Source organism: Stenella coeruleoalba (assembly GCF_951394435.1).
Source record: "Stenella coeruleoalba genome assembly, chromosome: 9".
NCBI classification, from domain to species: Eukaryota; Metazoa; Chordata; class Mammalia; order Artiodactyla; family Delphinidae; genus Stenella; species Stenella coeruleoalba.
The window spans coordinates 88,157,828-88,178,986 of record NC_137155.1 but is presented as its reverse complement, the minus strand read 5'-3'; the positions used below and the strand labels follow the sequence as shown (position 1 = coordinate 88,178,986).

Sequence of the window (21,159 nt, the reverse complement as noted above, 5' to 3'; positions counted from 1 at the left end):
CACTAAAGGCAAAGGAAACCATCAACAAAATGAAAAGGCCACCTATAGAATGGGAGAAAAATATTTGCAAACCATGTATCTGATAAGGGGATAATACCCAAAATATATAATGAATTCATATAACTCAATAGAAAAAAAAACTCAGTAGAAAAAAAAATCTGATTTTAAAATGGGCAGAGGATCTGAATAGACATTTATTTATACAAAGAAGATATACAGATGGCCAACAGATACATAAAAAGGTTCCTCAACGTCACTAATCATCAGGCAAATACAAATCAAAACCACAATGAATTGTCACCTCTTACCTATGAGAATGGCTGCTATCAAAGATATAAGAAATAATATATTGCTTATATCTTATTATTGGAGGGGATATAAATTGTGCACTATTGGAGGGGACTATTGGAGGGGATAGTCCTCGTGCACTATTGGAGGGGATATAAATTGGTGCAGTCTCTGTGGAAGACAGTATGGAGGTTCCTTAAGAAATTAAAAATAGGACTGCCATGTGATCCAGCAATTTTACTTCTGGGGGTTTATCTGAAGGAAACAAAAATCCTAACTCAAAAAGTTATCTACACCTTGTGTTCACTGCAGCATTATTTACTGTAGCCAAGACAGGAAAATAACCTAAGTGTCTATCAACAGATGCATGGATAAATAAAATGGGGTGGGTGTGTGGGTGTGTATATACACACACACATATGCACACATAATGCAGTGGATTATTATTTAGCTATTAAAAAAAGAAGAAAGTCCTGCCATTTGCAACAACATGGATGACCTTGAGGGCATTATGCTAAGTGAGATAAATCAGAGAAAGACAAATACTGTATTATCTCACTTATATGAAGAGTCTCAAAATTCACAGGTGACAGAAAACAGATGGGGGGGGCGAGGAATGGGTAAAGGTGGTCAAAAGGTAGAAACTTCCATTTATAAGATAAGTAAGTCTTGGGGATATAATATACAGTATGGTGACTAGGAGGAAAAAATCAATCAATAAACAACAGTTTTTACAGAACCGAATATAAAAGTTAATCTTGACAAAATAGAGAAGCTGGCAATTTAAGAGGTAGAGGGAGTAATGGGAAGGTAGAGAAAGTATCTTATAAAGTAGAGGAATTTGATGGAACAAGAAACAGGTTTTAAATACAAACATATTTACAAAGAAACAGAAACTGCTATTTGAAGTATAAGACATGGGGAGGATGTGGGAAAGGGATGTGCTCCCTGCTAGGGCAGCATCCATGCAGCAGGGAGTCAGAAGGTAATCTCTGAAGTTAATAACTCAAATAGTGGCATGAGTATAGTACTTAGAGCCACGGAAATAATCACTAGAACTAATAACTACTGAAAATGGTTTCCTCAGGAGAGGGGTGAGGCCAGATATACTTAAGTTCTCCAATAACTGCATCAAGTATCAAAAAATCATTTTCTTTTAATATCCTTTTCCACGTTGACAAAATTGGTTTACCTTTTTTAGAAGAACTGGTTTGAGTTCATTAACTTTATTCCTAACATTTTATTCTTTTTAATGCTATTATCAATGGAATTCTTTTTACCGCGAGTTTTTTGGTGTGTATTCTGAGTTCTGTGATTAGTTTGTATTACAATTAGAAAAAAAAGATGATTTATATAAAATTTTTAATACTTTAATCAGATTTTTGGGGTTGCATATAGCAGAAGTTGACTCTAACAAGTAGAAAAGGAATTTTTGAAGATGTTGGACTAGTCAGAGAATCAATAGGAAAGCTGGAGGACCAGGCTCAGAAGAGGCCAGAGCTATGGTAGCTGTAAGACTCTAGATAGCAGGAACTTCTCAACTGTCTCTTCTGGGTGATAACACAGAAATAAATGAGTTCTGACTTCTTGTTGTCTTTCTTTTGTTCTCTCTAATCAAGATTCAAAATCCAGAAGTGAGCGTCCTGCTTTGATGCCTGGCAAGGAAAGTACATGGCACCTTAAGTTACAGTTCTAGGAGTCCACACAATGGGGACAAATGATTACCCAGAATGAAATTAGGGTGCTGTTATCAAAAGAAGGGAAGTCTGGCAGCTAAAAAGCAACAGATATTCACTATGATATTTAACTTTTTGTTAATGCAGAATTACAGTTTACAATGTTAGTCATAAAAACAGTTATCAATATTGAATAAGAAATAATTTATTTTGCTAAATAGAATTACCATATGATCCAGCAGTCCCACTCCTGGGCATATATCCAGACAAAACTATAATTCAAAAAGATACATGCCACCCCTATGCTCATAGCAGCACTGTTCACAATAGCCAAGACATGGAAACAACCTAAATGTCCATCAACAGATGAATGAATAAAGAAGATGTGGTACCTATATACAATGGAATACTACTCGGCCATAAAAAAGAACGAAATAATGCCATTTGCAGCAACATGGATGGACCTAGAGATTTTCTGACTTACTTAACTTAGTATGATAGAGAAGGACAAATACCATATGATTTATATGTGGAATCTAAAATATGATACAAATGAACCTATCTATGAAACAGAATCAGGGACATAGAGAATAGACTGGTGGTTGCCCCAGGGCAGGGGGGTGGGGGGGGCAGTGGGAGAGGGTAGGAGTGGGAATGTGGGATTAGCAGATGTAAACTACTATGTATAGAATGGGTAAAAACAAGGTCCTACTGTATAGCACAGGGAACTGTATTCAATATCCTGTGATAAACCATAATGGAAAAGAATATGAAAAAGAATACATACTGTATATGTATATAGCTGAGTCACTTTTGCTGTATAGCAGTAATTAACACAACATTGTAATTCAATAAAAAATAAATTTTAAAATTTGTTTTGGATACAATGGTCCCAATTATTGTCACTTAACCTGTGTTGGAGTACTCACCACACTGAAGTTCTCACTCACAGATTTCCCTCTCACTTAACTGTAAGTTCCAGATGTTCCATAATGCAGTTAAATTCAATTAGAAAAAGAGAAAACAGACTTTTATAGTCATATTGAGGAGGACTTTGTGATAATTTAACGCTTGCTAAAATGTCTGTCATCTCCTTCTTGGTTTACCTAATCAACTTGTACTTACTCAAGGCTCAGCTCAAGCATAACCTCATCCAGAAGGACTTTCTTACACTCTCCTAACCACATCCCATTATGGTTTACAGACCACTCATCACTGTGCATAACGCTATTGTTCTCATCCCACTGTGTCATACTGGTTGACTTGTCTGTCTCTCACACCAGCCAAACTGGCAGGCTCTATCTTGTTTTGTGTCTATGCATCAAACATTCAGTAAATATTTGTTGAATGAGTGAATGGATTTGCCAGCAGAAAGGGGGCAGGGCATTCCATATTCCAACAAGTGTAAAGTCATGGCACCTGGTACATTGAGGAATGGTGACATTCCAGAGGATTAGAGTATTGAAAGATTAATGGGAAAAGAGACTGGTGAATTTGACTAGAGTTTGTCTCTACAGGACCATGCCTGCCAAGTTTAGACAATTCCATAGGCCTCAGGAACAGAAGAATGAGTGGGACTTGGCAATGGGAGGAGGACAGGACACAAGAGGTTATTTGGTGAATAAATACGGGTTGGGCTGGAGCTAGCAGAGAACCTTTCCATGGTGGAGTGTTGCTATCTGTGGAAGTTAGAGAGGTTCAGACTTGGTTTGGGAGCAAATTCACCCACCATGCACTAGGTACTTTTTTAGATACTGGGGACACAATAGTGGATAATATGAACAAGATTTCTACTCCCATTGAGTTTTTACTCTAATAAGGGAAGACAGATAAAAACAATAGACACAAAGGTATGCGTACACATGCTCGAAACTAGAGTGCCATGTTGCAAGTAAAATGTTCCATGACAGCACTCTCTGCATGAAGCATTGAGAGCAAGCTGGAGAGAATTTCCCTAGATGATAGCAGATACCCTCCTTTCCTAGCCCACATCCCAGCCATTTACTGCTAAGTTTTTGTAAGTATAATGACCAATATTGTACATGTTCTTTAGGAATTTGTCTAAAATAAAAGGTTTGTAAGTTCTAGATTTTACAAATGTGTGTATTACTTATGCACTCTCCAAAAAGTGTTGCAAGCAAGAAAAAAAGATAATTTTGTCGCAGTAATACTTTCTTCTTTAGCAAAAGTGATTTCCTTCCCAACCCTCCCTGTTTTATACTACATAGGGATCTTCTTTTTTAAAGCTTAATTGAGTAAATATATGATAGTATAAATAAAAGTCAGTCATTGCCTATGTTACTGGCAAGTTGTGTTTCTAGTTTACATTTCTAGTGCCTGAAAAATAATCTGGTGTTTTTACAGCTTAGTCTCTAACCTTGCCAGCTGTTCGGGGCTTTTCCTTCACTAGAATGGACTCCGGTAGTAAAGGAGTTTTGCCTCTGCCAAGCGCCCTGGCTTTCACTCTCTTCTCCTGGTTGTGGGCGTCGTTTAATGATAAAGGCTCTTTCCTCTTTTTCAGGGTGCTGATAAGACTGTGAAAGGTCCAGATGGACTGACTGCCTTTGAAGCCACTGACAACCAGGCAATCAAAGCCCTTCTTCAGTGATGGACGGATGGGCTAACAGCTCTGGAAGAATGACTCTCCTGTGGCCTCACACTGCTGCCTGTCTGTCTGTCACTCTCTATCTGCCAGCTTCTTCAGCTAAAATACTTCTAGAGGGGTGAGGGGAGAGAGAAATTCATAACAAATCAGACTACCAGAAAAAAACAATGTTTGGGAGGAGAGGAGAAAAACAAGATCAGGCTTTTACTAGGATTCCTGATCAGGTTAGCCTCTTTTCCATTTCCAGTAAAAAAAACACAGCTTATACCCATGGGAGAGCAAAGACAAAATATACCATTAACGTTTGACCTTTTCAGCTCCCTGGCTAATTTATTAATTAGATTGCGTTGAGGGTCTGACTCTACCAAGGCCAACTATACATTTGGTAGCCCCATCTGTGCGAGCAGTAGTGGCTGCTGTGACGTAACTTAGGGTGCTGAGATAAGCAATTAGCTCTAGCCTTCTGCCTTAAGATTCACTCTAGTGGGGATCTCCCGGCATAGTTAAGAGCGCTGCCTGTGGTTGGTGACCAAATCTTCCCTCGGTGACTTCCAGCTTTATGTGAAAGCTCATTTAAGGCGAGGAGGGGCACACTCCTAAACTGCTGGGCGGCTGAACTTTGGATTTCCTCTCCCCCTTCACATGGATTTCATGTATCTTTAGATAAAACTGACTAGTTTTATTTATAAAATCTCAAAATTTTGGAAGTCTAAAGGAGAAATCATTCCAGTATGCATATTTTTTTTCCTCTAGATTCAGACATTTATAGAACATTGAAAACACTTTCAAACTCCTGCTGGTAGTAAAAGGGGATTTAAAAATAGAATCATAGCCATAAGCCTGTTAGTATCATAAAGAGAGAACAGTTGTCTTAGTACCTATGGATTTTCTTCATTTGCTATTTGAATGGATTGGCCTCAGTTGTGTTTGGAGAATCAAGGAACATTCTCTGGAATGCCTCTCTCAGACCCATCCTGGATGCTGATTACTTATTGCACCAAAGCTATCACTGGGGTGAGATTTACTGTTTGGACAAACTTAACCCCATCCCTTAAAAATATGCGTGTTACCAAGTTTCCCTGAGGTGTTGATAGGCTGAATGTATGCCAACCCACCTGCATAATATATATTTTTTCTTTTCTATATTATGCATTGCATAAAATGTGAGAACTTCAAATTGTATTCTGTGTTCTTAAAATACAGTGCCCTAAAATGGTGTTCTTGGGACCTGCAGAAAATATTTAGACACATTTTCTAATGTTTATTTCATGAGCAGTACAGCTAATTAAAACATATACCCTTAAATTTGCTGTCCTGCATATAAAATACTAAGATTCCCTTGACTTGCCATCCATATAAGCTTACTAAAAATATAAGGGTTTTTCCTTAGCCATGTCATGCAATAATTGAATGTACCTCAAATTTTTAAAACGGGGGAGGGTGGGTGAGGGACTTGTATTCAGATTGTGGATAACAAAGAATTAATGATGATTTTTTAAGGCAATGTAGCATTCTACAGCAGGGTTAAACTAGTACCAAGTCAGCCTGGCCAACAAGTCTTACTGACCACTTGCTGATTGGTTGGTTGGTGTGTGGGTTTGTGTGTGTGTATTTTTCCCCATGAACCCTTTTTTTATCCTGTGGCTTTTTCACTTAAAACTAGCCTAACCCTGTAATTTTCCTGCATCCAAGAAAACAATCACAAAATGCTGGTTTAAATACTTTGATACATTTGGCTAATTCTGCTGTCTTAATGCAGCCTATTTATTAGAGTTGGATTAAAAGTCGGTAATCAGTACTTCATAACATCACTGAACTGAAACACAGAGCTATCCTCACTGAAGATGGAGGGCACTCTATCAGACTGTAACTGTCAGCGTAGTGACAAGCTGTTTTGATATCTCTGTTTCCACTTCTTGGCATACTGCTGTTTAAAAGGCTTGGATTTTACTCTCTACGCAGTTTTACCTTTACTCTCAAAGTATTTTTTGTAGTTGGCTGCTGCAGAGAGTGCACTGTCCTGTCATTCCTAAACCTGGTCTGCTTCCACAGTCACCTGGTCTGGAGACCATGTGATTCTGTGTACAGTTTATCCTCATGTTCCTCGTAATGCAGTAGAGGCTACTCTGCCTTCCCTCTTCTTTCTCAGCCATTTTGTAAACCCCATAATTATGAAGCAGTTGCTTGAGAAAATAACAGATAAACAGAATAGACTGACCAAGATGGTTTAGTTTCTTTTTTTTAACTAGGTTATTTATAATGTATTTCTGAACCACTTGGCAGAGAAATTCACAACACTTAATGTTCATATTTTGACTAAAGGAAGCTAAAACCTTGTCTGCTTTTTGGTACTACATGCATTAGTAAAAGATTAAGTAAGTTTTGTTCTCCACTGAAGTAATATTTAACATCTCAGAAAAAATCTTGCATGTTCTGTAGTTTTGTATTAAGTCAGTCATATCGTATGCACTGTATCAAGTGAAAACAGGTGGTTTACCTGTCTACATTAGTATACTAACAGATTCCCCCTTGCAGCGTCAGACTGGTATCTGTAGACTTACAGTTGAGCTACGGCACGAGAATCGATGCAGTAGTTCACAGCTCACCTTCTAAACCCAGTGGGGCATGAAGGAGAGGTAGGTGGGTGCAGTGAGTGGAAGCTGCCAGCAAGTACGCCCTTGATTCATTGATTTCTTTCCCCCAAATAATGGATTTCAAATCTATATGTACCTATTTGATTTTTTTTCCCTAAATCTTCAACTGAGCTGCTGTTTTCTTCCATGCAATACTGTATACTCGATTGTGTATAGAAGAAGCTGGTGAGGGTGCCCTCCTGCATAAGTAACTGCAGTGTTTTGCATGCAAAATTTTAAAAAATTTAAATTGTCCTGATTCTATTTTGTAAATGGAGAAACAATCATATCTTTCTAAGCAGCAATGGAGGAAGACTAGTGCTTTGTGCATTTTGATATATTTGAGTTCATTTTTTCCACAATGTAATGCGTTTGACACAATTGGGTTTCTCATATTATCCTAGTTCATGTACATCAGAATGCTAAATAATATTGTGTTGAAGTTTTGTGTTGCAAGAACAAATGGAATAAACTTGAATTGTGCTACAGCCAGCGTGTCAGCGTTTACCTCACTCCGTTACTATCGCCTTCCTCCTCCAGTCTTCTCTACAACTGTATCGGTGCTTTGACTCAAACTTTTAATTAATCTGAATTTTCCCCCTCTATCCCACTTCTGGAAAAAAATAAGTGGAAAGAAAATAGGACATAGGAAAGATTCAATAGAAATAAACTATATTACTTATCTCATCTAGAGGTTTTGCTCTTCTCGCAGTTGCCTGATACAAATTGTTTGCCTGTAATAAATGTTGAGTAGTTACTAGGAGCAAGCTGTAGCTAGGAAATACGAGAGTGTCAGGATCTTAATAGGTGTTAAAGAAAACAGGGTCACAGTAAACCTCTTTAATCCTTTCATATGCTCATTTAAGCTATCGCAGAACTTTCACGTAGCACAGTATATCAGACTGTTAGATCTTTTTTTCCTCTTCCTGTTAAGACCAGTGATTCTCAAAATGTGGTCTCTAGACGAGCAACCATGACCAGGGAACTTGATAGAAATGCCCAGCAATCCGTGTTGTAATAAAGCCTCCAGGTGATTCTGATGCACACAGATTTGTACGAGACAATTAAGAGAAAAAGAAATAGTCAAAAAGCTTCTAAATAGGATGTCATCAAGGGTGGCTTTCTAGAGAGTAAATGGAAGCTGTAACACATGAGACAGCAAAACTCTGGACACCCAAGAAAATCTTAAGATGAACTTCAAAGCTACGTTCTGGGCAAAAGAAGTCGGGTTAAGATGTAACAGTGGCTCCAAAAATGTAACACTGGTAAGAATGACCCTTCACGGGCCTTCCCTGGTGGCGCAGTGGTTGAGAGTCCGCCTGCCGATGCAGGGGACACGGTTTCATGTCCCAGTCCGGGAAGATCCCACATGCCGCGGAGCAGCTGGGCCCGTGAGCCACGGCCACTGAGCCTGCGCGTCCGGAGCCTGTGCTCCGCAACGGGAGAGGCCACAGCGGTGAGAGGCCCGCGTACCGCAAAAAAAAAAAAAAAAAAAAGAATGACCCTTCATTATGAGGGATTTTTCCCTGAAGGATGTCCCATCAATTGCCATGGACAGTATTTCCACAGTCCCCAGCTATGGTGTTACAGTCCCCATAGCTGAATTGCTGAGGCTTGAGCCTTGCCCAAGTCCTTTGAGTTCCAAAGTGGAGTGAGGGAAGCATGCAAGGACATTGGGGAGATAATGTCATGAACCTCCTTATTTCATGCTGAGCATACTGTGGGTCACTGGCAGGGCTCTAATCACTTAGCTGTGCCCCTGGCGGCTTCTGCCTAGCTAGTCCTACAGCAGGAGAGCCCTTTGGGAGACCAGTTGCTGCTTTCAACTCTGCTTCCCTGGGCTGGCATTAGTGCCTTAAACATGGATCCTCCACTGCAGTGGGTGCACCACTGGCTCAGAAACAGCCACCTTTGTGCCAGCGAACCATTTCCTGTTTTAAATTTACCATCTTCCCCAGACACTAACGGGATAATCACACATCAGCCATAGGATATCCTTCTTCAAGGCTTTTACTTCATTGCAATATAATTACCGATTGAAAATAGAATTTATCATCTTTAATGGCACCTGATACATGGCAGACATTCACCGTATTTGTTCTGAACTAATGTCAAACCATTATACAGTCAAATGCGAGGTAAGCTTTGTTTTAGTAAATCCTGGCTAAAGGATTACTGGCTTTTGGGACCATGGGGCTACACCTAAGTGTCACTGTACTCAAATATTGGCCAAGCAGCCTCAAAAGTACTACTGAAATTTCAAACCCAAATCAATGAAGTAGAGACAAATATCACAGTCACAAAGATTCACTGAGGAAACGCTGACCATGGGGTCAAACGCAGGTCACTGAGCTATTTGTGGCATATACTAAAGCACAGCTGTAAATAGAGCAGCAACACAAAGGACTGTCTGGTCACCCCAGCAACTTCCATGCATTCAGCAGCTGCAGCAGCAAGGGTATTCTTATTCACACCATTTGGATAGAATGATGGGTCACATGTCTGGCAACAGCATCTTATCACACAAAGGAAAATAATGCATAGACAATTCCTAGCAACTGGATGCTGATATTATTACTAGATAACTTTTTTCTTTTTTAAAGAAACTGTGTTTTACTAAAGTTTTACTAACAAATCTGAGAATGCATCTGTACATCCTTCTCCGGATATCTAGTAATGTCCCATGTGTTTATGCAAATCCCCTGTGGCAGGCCACCAAGTCTAGCTATGTGCCACTGCTGGTGATTTGCTAGTCTAATTTCAGTAGGCTTGAAAGTACTCAGATCTAAGTTAACTTATATTAATTTTACTACTAAAATTTTTTAAATAGTTATTGTATTACAGCTAGTTGTGCTGAGAACTTTTTACCACATTACATTATTCAATTTTCACAATAATCATATGTTTAAAAAAAAAGACTAAGGTTAAAAAACTTGCAGTAAACAGCTCATGAATGGTACTATTTAGTTCTGTCCGATTTTAGAGCCCACATTCCTGATTTTAGAGCCCATATTCCTTCAAATTAAATGAAGAGTAAAAGCTGTTCTCACCCATATATCCAAAACCAATGCTCATACCTACTCCCTTGCAGAAAGCTCAGAGAGGCTCTGCAGCCCTGGTGCCCTTTTTTTTTCCCTCTTAGCAATAGATCTCCAAAACTTATTTTGCATAACTGAAACTTGGTAACCTTTAACCAACACCTCCCCATGTTCCCCTCCCCCAGGCTTTGGCAATCCCCATTCTGTCTCTGCTTCTATGAGTTTGACTATTTTAGATTCCACACATAACTTCTTTTTCTGGCTTATTTCACTTAGCATAATGCCCTCAAGGTCCATCTATGTTGTTGCAAATGGCAGAATTCCCTTCTTTTTCCAAGGCTAAATAATATTACACCTTATGTACATACCACATTTTCTTTATCCATTTGTATATCAATGGACATTTGTTTCCATGCCTTGGTGATCACGAATAATGCTGCAAGGAACGTGGGAGTGTGTTCAACTATCAACTATCTCTTTGAGATCTAGATTTCACTTCTGTTGGCTATATACCCGGAAAAGGGATCACTGGATCAAATGGTAATTCTATTTTTAATCTTTTGAGGAACCTCCATATTGTTTTCCATAGTAGCTGCACCAATTTACATTCCCACAAAGTACGAGTGTTCCCTTTTCTCCACATCCTTGCCAACATTTATTACAACACGGATTGCTGGGCGTTTCTATCAAGTTCCCTGGTCTAACAGGCGTGAGGTGGTATCTCATGCTTTTGATTTGCATTTCCCTGATGATTAGTGACATTGAGCTCCTTTTCATTCATCTGTTGGCCATTTGTATGTCTTCTTTGGAGAAACATCTATTCAGGTCCTTTGCCCATCTTTTAATCGAGTTATTTGGGGACTTTTTTGGCTATTGAATTATAGGTGTTCCTTATATATTTGAATATTAACTCCTTGTCAGATATATAGTCTGCAAATATCTTCTCCTCTTGCGTAGGTTGCCTTTTCATTTTGATGGTTTCTTTTGCTGTGCAGAAGCTTTTTAGTTTTATGTAGTCCCACTTGTCTTGTTTTGCTTTTGTTGCCTGTGCTTTTGATGCCATATCAAAGAAATCATTGTACAGTTCAATGTCAGAAGCTTTTTCCCTACGTTTTCTTAGTCTTATTGTTTCAGGGTTTGTGTTTAAGTCTTTGATCCATTTTGAGTTGATTTTTGTATATGGTGTGAGATAATCCAATTTTATTCTTTTACATGTGGATATCCAGTTTTCCCCACACCATTTATTGAAGAGACTATCTTTTCCCCATTGAGTCTTCTTGGCTCCCTTGTCCAATATTAGTTGACCATACATATATGCCAGGGTTTATTTCTGGTCTCTTTTATTCTTTTTCATAGTCTGTCTGCTTTTATGCTAGTACTATACTGTTTTTGATTACAGTAGCTTTGTAATACATTTTAAAATGAGGGAGCATTTCAGCTTTGTTCTTCTTGCTCAGAATTGCTTTGGCTATTTGGGGTTTTTATGGTTCCAAATGAATTTTTAAGATTGTTTTTCTATTCCTGTAAAAATGTCATTGGGATTTTGATAAGGATTACACTGAATCTATAGATCACTTTGGTAAATACTGACGTTTTAACAATATTAATTCTTCCTATCCATGAACACGGGACATCGTTCCATCTGTCTTTATTTCTTTAGTCAGTGTTTTCTAGGTTTTAGTGTACAGGTCTATCACCATTTTGGTTAATTTTATTCCTAAGTATTATATTCTTTTTTTTTTACACTATTGTAAATGGAATTTTCTTAATTTCCTTTTGGTTGGTTGGTTTGTGGCCACCCATGTGGTTTGTGGGATCCTAGTTCCCTGACTCAGGATTGAACCTGGGCCTTCAGCAGTGAGAGTGCAGATTCCTAACCACCAGACCGCCATGGAATTCCCCTTAATTTCCTTTTTGGATAGTTGTTTGTGTATAGAAATGCAGCTAGTTTTTGTAGGTTGATTTTCGTGTCCTTTGACTTTACTGAAATTGCCTATTAGTTCTAACAAATTAAAATTAAGTTCTTGAAATTAAACTGTAACACTATGAACCTGGAAACCCTATCATATACCCAGGCTTATCAAAAATTACTATTTAAGGGAGTTAGATCACCATTTTAACTGATCATCTATTGTGGTCTGGGCATCATGCCAAGTATTTCATGTGAACTGACTCATTTAATCTTCATAAAAACCCTATGAGGTAGGACTATTGTTATCTGTTTTCAAATGAGAAAACTAAAGCTCAGAGAAGTCAGGTAACTTGCATGTGGTCACACAGCCAGTTAGTGGTAGTCTGGATTTAAACTCAGTCTGACTCTAAAGTTTGTGCTCTCTGCACCTTATATTGCCTCTCCAACTCTCACTGAACCAACCTATGACATTTTATTCAGTAAATGCAGTGTTTTCCAAGTTCTTAAAAAGATACTTAGCAAAAATTTTATGAGTTTGTTTATGATTTTAAGCAATTAGATGAAAAATATCATGTAACATGCCTTGATCAATTACTTCTTATGATGAAATCAAATTCTGCAGAGATGAAATTTAGTTTTCAGTTTGAGAAATAGAAATACTTGAATGTAATATATTTTGGCAGTCTAGAATTATTATGATATAGATCAAGAATCAGCAAACTATGGCCCACAGCTCTAACCTGCCCTATCACCTGTTTTTTATAAATAAAGTTTTATTGGAACACAGCTTATACCCATTCTCTTACATATGATCTATGGCTACTTCTACTTCATTAGCAGAGGTGAGTAGTTGCAACAGAGACTTTATGGCTCACAAAGCCTAAAATATTTACTCTCTGGCCCTTCACAGAAAAAGCTTGCCAACTCCTGATATAGATGTTTAGTTGGGATAGGTTGAGGAAAACTCTGTAGGATTGGCCAGGACCTAATTAGAGAGTGATGAGCAAGTCATGGGAGAATGTAACCTGTTAATTGAAGCAACTTAAAAGCCAAGCCTATAAATAATGCACCTCTCTTCATACCTAGGGTAGATTGTTACAGTAATGATCCCCAGTGAATCATGCCTGGGTATCCGGGCCCTTGTGCAACCCCTTCCCAAACTGACTCTTGGGCTTGGCCATGTGACCTACCAGGGCCAAATGGGACAGCAAACATGAAGCCAGCAGAAGCATGAACAGGTGCTTCCTTGTTGGGGCATGCCCCCTTAGGTCTCAGCATGGAAACAAGCCCAGAGTTATATCTCAGGAGAGACCACATGAGGAACTGAGGTGTCCCAGTCCACAGTCCCAGCTACCCGCCAGACAGGTGCGTGAAGCCATCTTGAACTATCCAACACCAGCTGAGCCCCCACATAACTGCAGCCGCAAGTGACCCCAGGTGAGATCCGAAGAACCACCAGCTACACCCAGCTCAAACTGCAGAATCATGGACAAATATACAGTGGTTGTTTTAAGCCACTAGGCTTTGGGGTATTTTTATGCAGCAAGAGACACCTGATGCAACACCCTAGATGAAGGAAATCTACTGATGAGGGCTCAGGAGCAGTACCTGGGGGCAAGAAGACATGTCTAATTAAAAAGAAAGTGAATTTTTAAAATATACACACCTGCGAGATACAAACAAATACAATGAAGGGCCCAGGATTTCCTTTTCTTTCAGACTCTTGAAGAAGAGAAAAATAAGTTAAAAGCAAAAACCTTTGGCTTTCTGTCTAGGAAAGGTTAAGTGCTATAAATAAACTCTTGTGTTTCTACAGAATCCTTTTTATCCCTTTCTATCTGCCCAGACAGAGAAAGTGTCTCCTGCATCCTGGTAGGTTTTTCCTTTTGCCTCTTGGAGGAGTCAAAGGCTAATGGGGATTTGCTGGTATGAGCCAAACACCCGTGCCAAGCTAGCGGCTTTATGGCGAAGTAACAGCTTAAATAGTATGGGGAGGGGGTGGAAAAAGGGGGCAGCACGGCATGAAATAAAGAAGAGCCACAAGGGCTGAGACTCTCATCTGTGATTCCCACGCTAACCGCCAGGTGAGCCAGTGCTGGCCTTCCTGCCAGACATGAAGGCAAGGGGGCCCTCAAGCATGGCCAGCAGGGTGTGGGCATGGCAGCTGCATCCGGAATGGCAACAGCAGCAAAAGGTCCCTCACCCTTAATTGTTTATCACCTCCCAGCACTCTCTCTCTCTCAGTCAAGACCTGTGGAATCGTTTCAAAGCAGCCTTCCTAAGACCCAAACCAGCCACAGCGGCTCCAGAAGCTAAAATGCCTTGGGTTCCAGGGGCAAAAAGGGAGGTAGTGAGCAGAGTCAGTTCTCTAAATTGTGAGTTCATTGGTTCATTCAACAAATACTTATTGCGGATCTATATATGTCAGGCCCCGTTGTGGGCACTGTAGTGATAACAGTCAACACTACGGACGTGACTCCTACCCAGATAGGGCTTACATCCTAAGAGGAGAGAAAAGACAACGGCTACTCCCTAAATAAAACCAGTACAGATGCTGACATGTGCTGGAAGGAAGTGGACAAGCTGGGCTAGGGCACACACGGTAGGGTGCTGGAGGACCTCCTGGCTCGCCTACGTCTTACTGGTTTCTGACGTTCAAGGTGTTTATACCTTCGAGGGAAATGTTTTGGCCTCAGGTAAGTAAAGCTCCACGTGGTTAGATTTTTTCCGCATTTCGGTTTATTGTGTCGGGTAATATCGACGCAGGCTAAGACATGGGAGGGAGGTGGCGAATGGCAGCAGCGCTGAGACCAGACAAGACGTTGAGCTGGCCCTCTGGTGGTGGGGGGGATCGCCTGGCACCCCACTAATGACCCTGCCTGCAGGGCAGGCAGGGCAGCAGTTCTCCAAGGCCATCTCTCTGCGCTGTGTGTGCTCACTGATCAAGCAGCAGCAGCAGCAGGGCCCTGCCCAAGCTCTCTAACTAGATTGCCCTAATGGGACCACGCGGGAGACAGAAGCTCAGCGCTCTCTGTAGGGAGCTACTAATGCTTCCAAGTCCAGGGAGAGGTCGACCAGTGAGTGCTTGGCTTGCTTTACAAAATAGGAACGAGGTCCCCAGGCTTTGTCACCTCAAGGAGGATGGGCTTTCTAATATCTCCTCCTCACACTAAGCACAAAATGCTAGAGAGTTGCCTGTCATCTTTCTCTTACCCCTTTTCATTTTGAATGAACCATTACATAAATCCTGTGTTCATCTCATTTCGGTAGCTGTGAGCTTAAATCTTGTTTCATGTCATTATCAGCAATTCTTTTCATGATGATAAGAATCAACACAAACCCCAGTTAAAACCTGGACATCTGCCACCCAGTTGCCACAGACAACCGAACCACTCACCCAGGAGGTATGGCTGAGGTTGGACGACGTGGAACAAAAAAGGGAATTCTTCCTGAGGATAAGCAAACCAACTGCGTATATTTTGGTTGTGTGACCCAGTGGATTCCATTTTAAAAATTTAAACTCCCTCATTTAAGATTAAAGGTGTGTGTTTTAAAAGGAGGTCTTATAGAGAACAGACTTGTAGTTGCCAAGGGGGAGGGGGTTGGGGGAGGGGTGGCGTGGGAGGTTGGCATTAGCAGTTGTAAGCTATTATATACGGAATAAACAACAAGGTCCTACCGTATAGCACAGAGAACTATATTCAGTATCCTACGATCAACCATAATGGAAAAGAATATAAAAAAAGAATGTAGGTATAACTGAATCACTTTGCTATACAGCAGAAATTAAAACATTAAAAATTAACTATAGTATTTAACTGTACTTCAATAATATATATATATATATATTAAAAGGTCTTACTGATTAAATATTAGGGATTTGTTAAAAATCTAAAACTGCTGCCCAGAACGTTTTCATTTGATTAAATTTCCTTTTTTCTGAGATATTCACTATTATAAGAGCGACTTCACATGCCTCCTAAACTGTGGAGTGTTGAACAAAGGGAAAATATCTTTATTATGATTTCTCTCCTGCCACAGTTATTTGAGTTATACTACCTTGTGCTTCCTGACATTTTAGGAAAGAATTATGTTTGGAGCTTTGCCATGTCATAAATTAACTTGACAATCTTTTTTTGACAAAAATCACATCCATACTTTTGGCCCCAGTCATTCTCTTTGATGTTGTTGTCTTCTTGTTAAGGAGGAAGAAACATGCTTTCACAAGCCTATTGGCTAACATGTCAATGAGAAGCAGATTCCAGGTATAGGATAAGGGGCTGCCTGAGGATGAACTCAAGCAGACCCCCATGGAGAAACACTTCCTTTGCTCACACTGTTTTGTCCTTTCCTGCACAGGTTGAGACTTAACATACAGATGACTTGCATCCTAGATAAACTTGTCCAGGAGCTCACACCCGGCTGAGCTGAAATGTGATTACCAGGAACTCAGACACAGTTCTCACGCCAATGATAAACCAAGTTCCTTGTGTCCATAAGTAAATCCATCCAACCAAAATTGAATTAAGAGGTCCTCATTGCCCAATCCTGCTTCCTCCCTTGATGATGCTTAATGGGTCTAACAAGGATCCATTAAGACCACCCAGGCTGAGGCTTCCCTGGTGGCGCAGTGGTTAAGAATCCTCCTGCCAATACAGGGGACACGGGTTCGAGCCCTGGTCCAGGAAGATCCCACATGCCACAGAGCAGCTAAGCCCGTGCGCCACAACTACTGAGCCTGCGCTCTAGAGCCCGAGAGCCACAACTACTGAAGCCTACGTGGCTACAGCCCGTGTTCTGCAACAAGAGAAGCCACCGCAATGAGAAGCCCACGTGCCGCAACGAAGTGTAGCTCCCGCTCGCCACAACTAGAGAAAGCCCATGCACAGCAACAAAGACCCAACACAGCCAAAAATAAATAAACAAAATAGATTTTTAAAAAATTTTTAAAAAGAAAAAAAAAGACACCCCCCCCCCCAGGCCTCCAAGGACTAACGTAAACAGCTGAGGAGCAGTACCGCCAGATTTAAACTTGATTGACTAATGAAGTCAAACGTGTGGGTGATCAAGCAGGAAGGCGGCACTGAGAGCCCTGGTAGAATGCCAGTTTTGCAGTACAAGATGGTTATGAAATGATTCAAGATGTTTAAAGACAGACAATGTATTCTGAGAAAGCAGTTGTGTGAGGTTTTAGGAGATTTGAAAACATCCTGTTTCCAATCCCAACAGGGAGGGTTCCAGGAGCATGGAGGCATGAACAAGAAATACCCTGGAAATAAGAGTTTCAGGCCAACTTGATAGAGCCCTTCTGTGTCATAACTCCTAACATCTCATCTCATTCTCAAGGAGACATCTCCACAAAAAGCCCAGCACACCATCAACCCAAGGTACCTAGCGTTCACTTGTTATGCCAGGACTCTCCACCCTGTTGCAGAGAGAAGCTGTACACAACTAGAAGAGTTCCTTACACAGAGGTTTAATATCAAAACAAGAAACAGCAACCCCAGAGCCAGCTCAGGGGTACAGACAAGAACTCAAGAGCTCCAGGAGTGCCCTCACCAGGAGAATGACCCCCAAATCCACATCTTTCTTGAAATCTCACCCAGGCTCTGGGCCCTGACCTCCAACTACTTTCTACATCCACAACTAAACCTAGGATCCTCACTGCCCACCCACCCACAAAGAGAAAACATTTCATTCCTGCTAAATACGTCTATGAAAATCAATTAATTGAGTATATATCACAATATCATTTTTTTAATCATGTAGATTCAAAACCTCATCAAAATTGCTTGATTACACACCCTTAGTTTCAGCTTCTCTTGTAGTCATTTCTTCCCTAAAAACCCTCCATGGCCAAGCTTAACTCTCCATTCACATTAGTGCCCCTGCCCCCTCCCCTTGAAGGTCCAGATACTGTCACAACCCCCAGCAGAAAGGCCCTCCCTCTCCAATCAATTAACACACTACATTTAGACTAACTTTATCATTATCCCACTTCTACCAATTCATCCCTCTTATGGGTTGAATTGTGTTCCCCAAAAAGGTAAATGCTAAAGTCCTAAGCCCCAGTACCTCAGAATATGACTTTCTTGGGCACAAGGGTTACAGATGTAATTAATTAAGATGAGGTCATACTGGAGTAGGATGGTCCCTTAATCCAATATGACTGGTGCCCTTACAAGATGCTTAGCTATGAGGGGAGGACACCACTTGAAGATGGAGGCAGAGATTGGAGTGAGGCAGCCACAAGCCCAGGATGGATGGCCGCCACCTGAAGCTAGGAAGGGACGAGGAATGATTCTACCCAGAGTCTCGGAGGGAGCATGGCCCTGCTGACACCTTGATTCCTAGCCGCCAGAACTATGAGACAATAAATTTCTGTTGTGTTAAGTGAACCAGTTTGTTCTACTTTGTGACAGCAGCCCTAGGAGACTAATACAACCCCCTTCCCTTCTAAAACCTTCAGTGGCTTCCTATTGCTTTATTATATCAAGTGCGATTCTTTGGCCTGGCTCCTGAGGCCCTTTCCCACATCATCCTCCCTTTACAGATGTATCTCCCACTATTTCTTCCTCACCTTTTCTAAACTCCAATCTACACTGACTTCTCCCTTCTTCAAAGTCCTGCTGCCCGTGATTCCACTAAAGTATCCTTTTACTCTACCAAGTAGATTTCATTGTTTCCCCTAGCAATTCAGAAGCACCTGGAGAAATGGGCTATGCAATTTACCTCCCCTGAGCATACAGATACTCTAAAAGTACTCATAGATTAATTGATCTAGTAGCCTTTACACCTGCTTTGCCCTTGGGTAGGCTGTGAGCAACATGCCGGGCACCACTGTGTTAATCTTTGTGTCCCAATGCCTCACACCATGTCTAGCATTTCATAAACTTTCAATAAATATTTTACTTAATTCATTTTAAAAATCCAGCCTCCAGGTATATCTGTTCTGGGTCCATCCTAAGTAAAGCAGTATCTGCCTCCTTTTAAAGAAATTACTAATGAAATACCTTAAAGTTCTTCAGACAAAAGTGGCTGAAGAGGGGGAAATGCCATTCTCTTTCTCCAGTAGCCTAAGAAGTCAATAGAAGGGCCCCAGCCTGGAGCCTCAGGGAGCCTTATTAGTCCCCCATGACCCATCCAAGAGGAGAGTCTTCCTCCCTGTTATCAGACTTCGTGTTTAATAATACACGATAGGGCTTGTTCTTCTACCCCATTGTTACCTGTGTTTCCAGAGCCCTTTGAAAGCATAAATAAATGATAGTTGACTGATCCCCTTTCCCCAGGATTTTGCCAGTGCTGAGAATCTTGAAAGTTTTCCAAGACATGATTTGCCACTACAAATGCCAAGTGGGGGAGTTCCTGTCCTCTCCTATTCATAGTGGTGCTTGATAATTCAAAGTGCCAACTCCTTCCAACAGAGTCTGGCAGACGAACCAGCTGTCACAAATCTTCAGGTGATAGAGCTGTGCAGTGGGCTTTTCAAACAGCCCAGGCCTTTGCAGGTGGGAGACCTCTGCTCAGCAAGGAAGTTGTCCAGACCTCCAAGATGCTACACCCAGAGAGCCTGCAGGGACCACCATGTGACTCTGAGGGACAGAGCGAGGGAAGGCACCCAGAGGAACATTACTGCTGTTCCAACTCTGTCAGCCAACCATTGCCCCCCTTCCACCACCTCTTCTACCCACATTCTCCAAAGCATGTGAATTAGCCTCTCTGACAGCAAGATAGCTATTTCCTGGGCCGTACCCTCAGGTTACAAATCCTCTGATCGTCCGCTGGATGTTTAGAGCGTTAGGACGCGGCGGGGGGGGGGGGGGGGGGGGGGCGGTGCAGTGTGGGGAATCCAACCTTGGAAAGTAATTAGAAGCCAAAGAAGAAAGAGGGGAACTTCCAGTTTCCAGGTCCATATGTAAGGAGCTTAGAAGTCACCACTCCATTCTGAGAAATGGAATATTACCTGCCATATCGGTAAACAAAGATGTCATGGTCAGCAGTGATTGCTGCCCTCCAACGTGAGCCAGTGAGCCCTGGAGAAACTCAGGATGTGAAAACACAGGGATACTGGCCCCAGGTAGCTGAGGTGCATGTCAAAGGTATGATTTCAGTGAGCCCAGACTCTTGCATCTTCCCATACATAGAAAAGCGCTAAATTCCTTAACTTGAGATATCCGGTTTTCTTTAATTAACAATCATCTTTCGACGGTCAGACTACCTGCCCTTTGTTGCAAAACTTCTCTATAACCTGGCTCCCCCCTCGCCTCCCCGGAGCAGTTTTCTCAGGGTTACTGAGATGCTGCCTCCCAGGCTTGAAGTCCGAAAAATTCCCGCTGAATAAAACGTAACTCTCAACATTTAGGTTGTGAATATTTTTTAAGTCAGCAATCCTAACAGCAAGTAAAACGCTGAACAGACTGAAAAAAATCAACAATACTTCTTGCATCGGTACAAGAGCAGGGAACACAGGGCAAACCACTGCCCTTAAGACAGACGGGTGAATACAGGAGTCACAACTTACCAGAGCGAGACTCGGGAGAAGAAACAGCAGGAACTAGTGCCCAGGTAGGACGCGTGCAATGAGGGAGTTGCCGGAGGCTCAGTGTAGACAACTCTGACAGTTGAAAACTTCAGGATGACCAAGTCACGGTGGGCCCACAACATACGGGGAGACTTCCCGCCAGGAGCTCAACCAGCTTCCTGCAGCAAATATATGAGAAAAATGCCCGCGAGCTTCCCGCAGAGGGAGGGGCAAAGGAACCATTTTTAAATTGACCGGAGCTGCTGTGCTTCTCAACAAGGCCTGCCCGCAGGTGAAGCCAGTTAACCAGAGCCCGACCCGCTGGGCTATTATTATCGGAGCCTAATTGACCTGGGGAAGGGAAATATACCCAGCTCCAGCGGGCTCTTCCACGTGGAAGAACAGAAATGCCCAGCTCCGGCCCACTCTAGCCTTCATGTCCCACCTAAGAAGGGAGGATAAAACTGAGAAACACTTGTGAAGTTC

At 41.4% G+C, this 21,159-nt stretch overlaps 1 protein-coding gene and 1 long non-coding RNA gene across 4 annotated transcripts in view; one reads left to right on the top strand and one right to left on the bottom strand.

Moving 5' to 3' along the window:
• The window catches only part of MTPN (myotrophin), a 61,993-nt gene extending 54,303 nt beyond the window's left edge, over positions 1–7,690 (top strand). The window contains exon 4 of the mRNA XM_079932266.1: positions 4,486–7,690. Coding sequence (XP_079788392.1) covers positions 4,486–4,572 — 87 coding nt within the window. The 3' untranslated portion in view covers positions 4,573–7,690. The remainder of the gene's footprint in view (positions 1–4,485) is intronic.
• Positions 1–20,847, bottom strand: part of LOC307191929 — a 38,087-nt gene extending 17,240 nt beyond the window's left edge. For all 3 annotated transcript variants that reach the window (XR_013829902.1, XR_013829903.1, XR_013829904.1), the window contains exon 1: positions 20,674–20,847. This is a non-coding gene — a long non-coding RNA (uncharacterized lncRNA). The remainder of the gene's footprint in view (positions 1–20,673) is intronic.
• Positions 20,848–21,159: the final 312 nt, after the last annotated feature.